This window comes from Macrobrachium rosenbergii, chromosome 48 (genome assembly GCF_040412425.1).
Source record: "Macrobrachium rosenbergii isolate ZJJX-2024 chromosome 48, ASM4041242v1, whole genome shotgun sequence".
Taxonomy (NCBI): domain Eukaryota; kingdom Metazoa; phylum Arthropoda; class Malacostraca; order Decapoda; family Palaemonidae; genus Macrobrachium; species Macrobrachium rosenbergii.
The window spans coordinates 40,375,158-40,384,662 of record NC_089788.1 but is presented as its reverse complement, the minus strand read 5'-3'; the positions used below and the strand labels follow the sequence as shown (position 1 = coordinate 40,384,662).

Genomic DNA, 9,505 nt, shown 5'->3' with positions numbered 1-9,505 from the left:
ATTTACCATTTTGGCTGTTGGTTCTCATTCAAAACATGGAGCATTTCCTCCATTTTCTTTAGTTAATAGACGTCCATTAATAGTAACGGCTTTTATCCTGTTTCTTATTCTTGTTTTAATGAGACTGACTCGAGCAAAAACGCGCTCAGCTGCTGCTGGATGAGGAAAGGTCCACAAGTTGATTATAAACTTTGAAACTATGTCAAGGGAATACATAATTTCCATCTGCATTTTTCTCTCTCTTAACGTTAAACCAAAACTCCGTTGGGTCTTTTGAAAAAGTCTGATCATTATAAAAAAAAAAGTGCCATTGCCCTCCACTCGTTAATGATGGTGAAAGAGGTGCAAAAGAAACGAGCAGGTAAAAGTTACTGCTGGTTTATTACAGATTCAGGCAGTTTATATAGTGGCCGACTGGCGCCGAACCGCGGAAGACAATGACATTGAGCGTGACCTGAGATCAAAAACAATTAACAATAATATGTGGCGAACAAGTACAATTTACAATACAAAAACATACAGAACTTCAATATGGATACAGTCTTGATGCCTGCGAATAAAGAAACATACAATACATAATTCATGACAGTTGGACAAATACATATAAAGATGAAATGGTAGAAAATGCGTGACCTGGCACGTTAGGCGTGACGAATTGAGTGTGAAGAAAGTGGGAAGTCACCAAAGAAAACTTGCTCAGCGGAGACTTAATTAATGACGCCTTCGAAGCACTCCGCTGACGTCGATGTGGTGACTTTACAAATACTCCCCCGCCCCCGCCCCAAGACGTGGGACACGTCTGACTAATCTGTGTATCTGCTGGGACGCAGAAGGGTACCCCGGCTTCTTGAAGACAACGGAGGGGTCTCCCGCTCGTGAGGGTGCTGGGCTGCTGGTGCTGGCGCGCCCGCCGTTTGCGGGGGCCTGGGCGTGGCAAAGGGTGGCTAGGCGGGGAAGGTGCTGCGGTGACGTCGGTGCTCTCCTCCAGGAAGGCGGGCTTTAAGCGGTCTACTGAAACCCAGTCGTTCCTCCCAGGGAGTGCCAGCAGGAACGCCTTGCTGTTCCGCTCCAGCACGCGGAAGGGGCCGCTGTAGGGCCTGGTCAGTGGCGGGCGGATGGCGTCGACTCTGACGAAGATGTGGGTGGCGGATGACAGCTCTGGCGGTGTGAAGGTGGCCGACCTGCCAGTGTATGTGTGCTTACAAGGGGCGAACTTGCCGGCCACGTCGCAGAGCCTCTACAATGATGGGGTGTGGCGATCTTCTGTCACAAGCTCTCCCGGGACCACAAGGGGCTCCCCATAGGTTTTTTCGGCTGCGGATGGGGTGCCGTCGGCCCTGGGGGCGGTTCTCAAACCGAGGAGGACCCACGGCAGCTGATGTTTCCAGTCCTTGGCGGTGCAGCGGGCCATGAGGGACGCCTTCAAGGATCTGTGGAACTGTTCAACCAGGCCGTTGGCCGCAGGGTTGTACGCCGTGGTGGTGTGATGATTGGTCTCCAGCAGCTGAGCCAGGGCGGACCATAATTCGGACAGGAAGGAGGGGCCCCTGTCGGTCATGATGTGGTCTGGGACTCCGAAGCGGCTAACCCAACTGGAAAGCAGGGCTTCGGCACACGCACTGGTGGTGGCTTCTTGCATGGGTGTGGCTTCGGGCCACCTTGTCTAACGGTCTACCACCGTCAGGAGGTATTTGGACCCGCCTGATGGGGGAAGGGGCCCAACGACGTCGACATGAATGTGGCCGAAGCGGCGCTCTGGCTGCGGGAACTTGCCTACCCCCGACTGCGTGTGACGACCCACCTTGCTGGTCTGGCACTGCAGGCACTGTTTCGCCCAGGACGTGGCATCCTTCTGCATTTCATGCCAGACGAACTTTTTTGAGAGCAGTTTGGCCGTAGTTCTGCCAGAGGGATGTGAGAGGCCGTGAATTATGTCGAATATCTGGCGGCGACGTGAGGCTGGAACCAAGGGGCAGGGCTGACCCGTACTGATGTCACAGAGGAGACTTGGGCCTCCGGGTGCGACAGTCACGTCCTGCCACTTAAGGGATGTGATGGCGGTGCGTTAGGCTGGGGTTTCTGGGTCAGAGGCCTGTTCTCTGGCGAGGTCTTGGTAGTTTACTCCGAGCTGCACTGCGTTCAACTCGACTCTGGAGAGAGCGTCTGCTACAGTATTTTTCCTGCCGGGGAGGTACCTGACGGAGCAGGTTAATTCTGCTATGGCTGAGAGGTGGCACTGCTGCCTGGAAGACCATGCGTCCCCCTGCTTCGTGAAGGCGTGAACCAATGGCTGTTGGTCCGTGAAGATTGTGAAGGGTGTCCCCTCCAGGAGGAACTTGAAGTGCCGGACTGCGCTGTACATCGCGCAGAGTTCCCTGTTGAAGGTGCTGTAGTGGGTCTCTGCGGGATTGAATTTCTTGCTGAAAAAGGCAATGGGCTGGGGGGCGCCGTTGATGACCTGCTCCAGGACAGCCCCACAGGCGACGTTACTGGCATCCGTCGTTAGCTGGAGAGGGGCCTTGGGATCTTGGTGTGCCAAGGCGGTTGCCTCGGTGGGGGCGGCCTTCGTCAGGGAGAAGAACTGCTGCTGGCTGGGTCCCCAAGACAGGGACTTTGGTTGGCCTTTGAGAACTTCTGTCGGGGGGCTGTGGTGTGTGCGATCCCGGGGATGAACTGCCTGTAGAAGTTTACCATCCCAAGGAACTCCTGGACGGCCTTGACGGAGGTGGGGGTTGGGAACCTGGTTACGGCTGCTACTTTTGATGTGAGTGGGCGGACGCCTGCCGGGGATGCCTCGTGGCCCAGGAAGTCTGCTTTCTGGACGCCGAAGGTGTACTTGTCAAAACGGACGACGAGGCCATTCTCTTGGAGGCGCCGCAGGACTGCCCTGATGTGCCTTTGGTGTTCACTGTGAGACCTGGAAAATATGAGGATGTCATCAATGTAGCAGACGCAGAATTTCAGGTCCCCGAGGATGCTGTCCATGAGCCACTGGAAGGTCGCCCCGGCGTTCCTCAATCCGAAGGTGGAGAAGGCGAACACATAGGACCCGAATGGCGTGATGATGGCTGTCTTTGGTATATCCTCTGGTGCGACAGGTACCTGAAAGTATGATTTAAGAAGGTCCAATTTAGTGAATATCTTGGCCCCGTGAAAGTAGGCCGTGAGGTCCTGCATGTTGGGCAAAGGATAGTGGTCGGGCTCCGTTGCAATGTTGAGACGTCTGTAGTCGCCGCAAGGTCTCCAGGAGCCGTCCGGTTTCTGCACCATGTGGAGGGGAGAGGCCCACGGGCTGGAGGCCTTTCTGCAGATTCCCATCCGCTCCATCTCTGTGAATGCCTTCTTCACCTCCTGAAGGTGCTGTGGGGGAAGCCTTCGGAACTTCGCATGTGTCGGGGGGCCTTTAGTTGTTATGTGATGGTACATGCCATGTTTGGCTGGGGCCCCGGGGACTTGTGAAAAAAGTTCGGGCTTGAACACTTTGGGGAACTCCGACAGCAGGTGTGCATACTGGTGGGGGGCAATGGAGCTGATGGTGGGGGCCTTGGGTCCCGCTGTTAATGGGAGAGACCGGCAGGAGTCAGTATCAAGGAGGCGCTTACGCCCCACGTCGACTAGCAGGCCGAAGTGCGCCAGGAAGTCGGCCCCCAGGAGTGGGGTTCCTACGTCCTCGACGATGAAGTCCCAGGAGTAATTCTGGCCAAGGATGGAGATCGACAGGGGCCTGGTGCCGTAGGAGAGGATGGGGGATCCGTTGGCGGCCATCAGGAAGGCGGCCGGGTCTGGTTTCTGGTTACGGTCCTCCCTGGATGCCGGGAAGATCGATCTAAAGGCCCCTGTGTCGACCAGCATCATCCTGCCGGAGACGGTGTCGAGGACATAGAAGCCTACTGGTTCTGGGCCCCTGGGTTTTTCGGTTGCCATGGCAGTTTGTCCTGCTGGCTGCCGCCACCCCTGTTTTTTGAACGGGCGAACGAGCAGGGTGGCAGGCAGTTTCGGGCGTCTTTGCCGAACCACTTGTGGTAGCGACAGAGGCCAGGGGAACTCCATTCGTTGTGGGTCGGTGGATGCCTCCTGGCGACGGCGTTGACGCCCTGCTCCGCTTCTTCTTCCAGCTGGACGGAGCTGACCGACTGTGTGGGCGCTTTTAGCCGCTGTGTGGCCTTCACGTAGTCCGTGAGGTGCTGCGCTGCTTCTATGAGGTCGTTGAGAGGCATGGTGTAGGGGTGAGGAATCTGGGTGCGGACCTCCGGGAGGAGCTGGTGAAGGTAGATCTCCCGTGACAGGCTTATTTCCTGTCGCTTTTCGTGCCGTCGAAATCTGGTAGTGAAAGAAGGTCCACGACCATGCTCCATGCGTCTCTTGCGTTGAGGTCGTGCCGTGGGTTGACAGCAAGGTCGATAGCACAGGCGGCCCGCTCGGCGATAGGTAGGGAGAACGTTTCGAGGAGGATCTTCTTGGCGACGTTGTATGTGAGGGGGTGTGTCTCGGGCACCCGCGAGACGAGTTTTCTGTATACGTCCTCCGGGAGGGCGTTAAGCACCGTGTTGGCCTGCAGGATTTCGTCCGTCAGGTGTGCCACCCTGAAGTGGCTCTCGACCCTACGCAGCCACATCGTTGGGTTCCCCTGTATAAAAGGTGGCAACTTTATGGTGAGGGCGGCCCGTGACTGTGTTGCCGGGCCATGGAGTATTCGGGGCGCTGACGTGGGTGTGGAGGTGGGGAGGGCCTCGGTGCGGGGAGGGGCGCTGGTGAGATGGGAGGAAGGTAGACCTCCGAGTCCGCAAGGTCCACGGTTAACTGCACGAAGGAGGGGATACCCACGTTCATGCTTGCTCCTTTGCCCTCTTACTGGAGTGGGGTACTCGCGTCAGAACGCACTTTCGTGCTCTGTGTGGGTCCGTTAGTGATGCTGGTGGGTTTGCCGACGAGAATCAGCATGCCCAAACGCTGGTTACAGCGCCGTGTTTAGGCCACTACGAGCGTTGGAGAGTTCCTGGAGCCAAGACTGAGTCGCCGTGTCGGTCCGCTAATGGCTCCAGTCACTCCGGGGTCACCACTGTAAGAGGTGCAAAAGAAACGAGCAGGTAAAAGTTACTGCTGGTTTATTACAGATTTAGGCAGTTTATATAGCGGCCGACTGGTGCCGAACCGCGGAAGACAATGACATTAAGCGTGACCTGAGGTCAAAAACAATTAACAATAATATGCGGCAAACAAGTACAATTTACAATACAAAAACATATAGAACTTCAATATGGATACAGTCTTGATGCCTGCGAATAAAGAAACATAAGATACATAATTCATGACAGTTGGGCAAATACATATAAAGATGAAATGGTAGAAAATGCGTGACCTGGCACGTTAGGCGTGACGAATTGAGTGTGAAGAAAGTGGGAAGTCACCAAAGAAAACTTGCTCAGCGGAGACTTAATTGATGACTCCTTCGAAGAACTCCACTGACGTCGATGTGGTGACTTTACAATGGCATCATAATCGGCATCATTCACTTAGTTGGGAAATTTCCTCATTAATGGAATAAGATTTGTTATGACCTTGCCACAAGCAACTGATAGATTGCATCCTGTGAATAACGCCAAAATCTCAGTAAATGAACTAAAGCAATTTTGCATTTGAGAACATCGTTCAATTCTTCTTTCTCTGCACCTTTTCCCACTTGTATGTGGGGTCGATGTTTCTGACAGCTTTCCTCCTCCACCTGGCTCGGTCAAACACATCATCCTCTGACAATTGTTTGTCTCTCAGGTCCTCTCTAACTACATTCTTCCACCTTCGCTTCTTCGGTCTTCCTCTTGCTCTCCCACCAGCCACCTCCTCCATCTGCATCACTCTCCTTCCTACATATGTCTCATCCCTTTTCATCACAAGGCCATACCATTGCAGTCTTCTTTCCTGGGCCTTCTTTGATAGTTCTACGACTTTAGCAGTTCCTCTTATTCTTTCATTTTTGATCCTGTTCATTTTTGCTACACACATCCACCTGAGCATTTTCATCTCTACTGCATCCAATTTCTTCTCTTGCACTCTCTTTACCGGCCATGTTTCTGCTTCATACATCAAAGCTGGTCTCACTATTGTCTTATATACCCTTCCTTTAACCTTTATATTGATTCTGCGGTCGCACAAGACACCTGACATCTTTCTCCAATTTTTCCATCCAGCCTGCACTCTGTGTGTTATTTCTGCATCCAAATTTCCATCATAAGCCACTGTTAAACCAAGATGTTTAAATTTTTCTATTCGGTTCAACCTTGTTCCTTCCATGCTAATCTCGGAGTCTTGATCTTCATTAAAACTTAGGTGTTCAGTCTTCTTCCTACTGATCTTTAAACCTCTGTCTTCCAGTACCTTCCTCCATTGCTTTGGTTTTGACTCCACTACCGCTCTGTTGGCTCGTAACACGTTGTCATCAGCAAACAACATGCACCAGGGCGATTGATCTCTTATTCCTTGAGATAGCACATCCATTATCAGGTCAAAAAGATGTGGACCTAAAGCAGATCCCTGACGTAAACCAACTCGTACTGGCATCCATTCAGTTAACCCAACACTGCTTCTAACCTGCGTTTTTGCTCCTTCATACATATCTTGGACCAACCTCACATACTTCTCCGGTGTTCTTTACTCGCATGCACCTCCAAACCTCTTGGCGTGGTACTCTATCGTATGCCATTTCCAGATCTATGACTACTATGTGCAGTCCTTTCTGCTTTTCCCGGTGTTTTTCCATCATCTGTTGGAGGGCAAACACTACATCTGTCGGTCCTCTTCCTGGCATGAAACCAAATTGTTCTTCACCTACAGATGTTTCCTCTCTAATTCTTTGATCCATAATTTGTTCTCAGATTTTCATGGTGTGAGACATTAATTTTATTCCTGTGTAGTTTGCACAATCCTGGATGTCATCCTTCTCTTTATAGATAGGCACAATAAAGCTTTCTCTACATTCTTTTGGTATCTTTTCCTGACTGCATATTTTCTGTGCTAGGTCCCATAGCATGTCTATCCCTTTTTCTCCCAGGCTCTTCCACACCTCTGCAGGAATTCCATCTGGTCCTATTGCTTCACCATTTTTCATCTTCTTTAGTGCCTTCTTTACATTCTTCCTGCTAACAGTATGTGTCATACCAAGGTTCTGGAATCCATCTTCAAAGAATTTTCTAGGCCCTTCTTCATTTAACAGGTGTTCATAATATTCCTTCCACCTCTTTTTTATCTTATCCTTGTTGCATAAAACCACTCCATTCCCATCCTTAACCTGTTTTATATGGGAGTAGTCTTTGGTGTTCTTGTCCCTCGACTTTGCAATTCCGTGAATTTTTCTTTCCCGCTCAGGTGTTTCCAGCTCTTTGTACATGTCATCTAATGCTCTTGCCTTTTGTTGTGCAACTGCCTTCTTTACTTGTTTCTCATGCCTTTGGTACTGTGCCTCTCCTTATCCTCTTGCTGTCCATACTTTTCCCAGAACTTTTTTGAATCTTTTTTGGCTGTCATCACCTCTTTCACTTCGTCATTCCACCACCAGGTTTCCTTGTCGTCAGGAGGCTTCTTTCCAGATGCCTTTCCCAACACATTCCCACCCACTCTGTCACCATACTGTTGTGTTTCCATCATTCTTGCGCTCCCTCTAGCAGTCTAACTTCCCTCAATATTCTCTCCTTAAATTCCTGCCTCGCTTCCTCCTCTTGGGAGAACACAATTCAATATAAGAGTCCAAACATTTTCTCGTCAAGTATTTAAGTTCTTCCACAATGATCCTCGCTTCCTCTCTCAAATTTGCTTCCAAAATGCCGCAGACTTTCTTCCAAATGGGAAGAAATATTAGCACAATCAATAGTAAACACACCAGATGACGACAATATGACTTCCATTTTGATGAAATTCCCTAAAGTCGTGTTGTAGTATCTACTTATATTTTCATACAAGACATTAATCCTAACGCTTTCACTTTGAAACCGGACTCAACAGGAAAACATCCACTAATTTAGATAACATTGATGAAATAATTCCTTCACCAGTGTTTCCAAGTAAATTTCAAGACAAAATTCAATCAATCCAAGGAAGGCAAAATGATAATTGTGAGTGTCAACAGTGTAGCCAAGAAGGTATAACACCACAAACTGAACCTCATCATGAACGATGTGGATGTTATAAGTGCTTTTGCAATATTGCAAAGAAACAAAACCCTTAAATAAGAAAAAATTGACAAACGTAATAAGGAATTTCTTAACTAGAAAAGATAATACCTCAAGTCAGCTAGAATCACATACCAAAGATTGTATGTGTATTGGACACTTGCTATATTATCGTGAGAGTAAAATAGCAGTATTAGACAATTTCTTAACCAGACAAGAAGAAATTAAATTATCTATTGATTCAGAAGTTTACACAGAAATGTCAAAAACAAAAAGAAAATTAAATCTAATAAGAGAATAGTTACCCATTGTTTAAAAAATTATTGAAAAAAATTAATAATCAACTATACAAAATCATTTAACTTTCATCCTATTCAATTATACTATTATTCAATGGAACATAAACGGTTTGAAAACAAGAATGCACTTGGGTGAAATACAAAGACTCCTAAAACAACATGAACCAATGTGCATATGTTTACAACATGTTAATGATCCAGTTCCATCAATATGTAATTACTTTCTAGCCTCCTGCGTTTCAGGAGAAGGCAAGTTAGGAACAGCAATATATGTTCATAATCGCGTAACGTATGATAAAATTACAGTTAATAGTAATTCATTTCAAATTTCTTCAATTCGCCTGCATCTAACAAACAAATCTAGCTTTTTAGTCTGCAATCTTTATAATCAACCTAATGAAAATTATGATATGGCTGATTTATCAAACATTTTATCACAGTTCAATGAACCTATTTTAGTTTTAGGTGATTTTAATGCTCACCACCCTTTATGGGGTGCCAGTATCATAGATGCAGATAGAGCAGGTAAAGACATAGAAAATCTAATACTTAATTACAACTATTGTTGTTTAAATGAAAATGAAAGCCCAACATACTTTTCGAAAACTCATGGGACCCTGTCATCTGTAGACCTGTCTATTTGTTCCACCTCATTAGTAGACAGATTGAGTGGAATACTCTAGATGATCTTTATACCAGTGATCACTACCCAATTGTAATCACATGTCTTGAAGATAATCATCAACAGTTTATACCAAAATTTAATTTTAAAAAAGCTGACTGGGAAAAGTATAATTTAGTTACCAAAAATGTTTCCCCTTTCCAAAGTAACAATGATCACAACGAAATTAATTCATATTTTACAGATTTTGTAATTAGTTCTGGACACAAATCAATACCAATGACTACTTATAAACCAAAAATAAATCCTGTTCCATGGTGGTCTACAGAACTTTCAGAAATTATCAAACTGAAGCACAAAATAAGTAGACGATTAGACACACTAAACCAAAGATATAACAAATTATATCAAAGTAACAGATATAC

At 47.8% G+C, this 9,505-nt stretch overlaps 1 protein-coding gene across 1 annotated transcript; it reads right to left on the bottom strand.

The window, feature by feature from the left end:
* Positions 1-6,865: 6,865 nt before the first annotated feature.
* Positions 6,866-7,638, bottom strand: LOC136831043 (uncharacterized). Its single transcript, XM_067090988.1, has 2 exons — positions 7,427-7,638; positions 6,866-7,130 (listed from the first exon to the last, which is right to left on the bottom strand). The coding sequence occupies exons 1-2, from the start codon at positions 7,636-7,638 to the stop codon at positions 6,866-6,868; spliced, it is 477 nt and encodes a 158-aa protein (XP_066947089.1).
* Between the last annotated feature and the right edge of the window lie 1,867 nt (positions 7,639-9,505).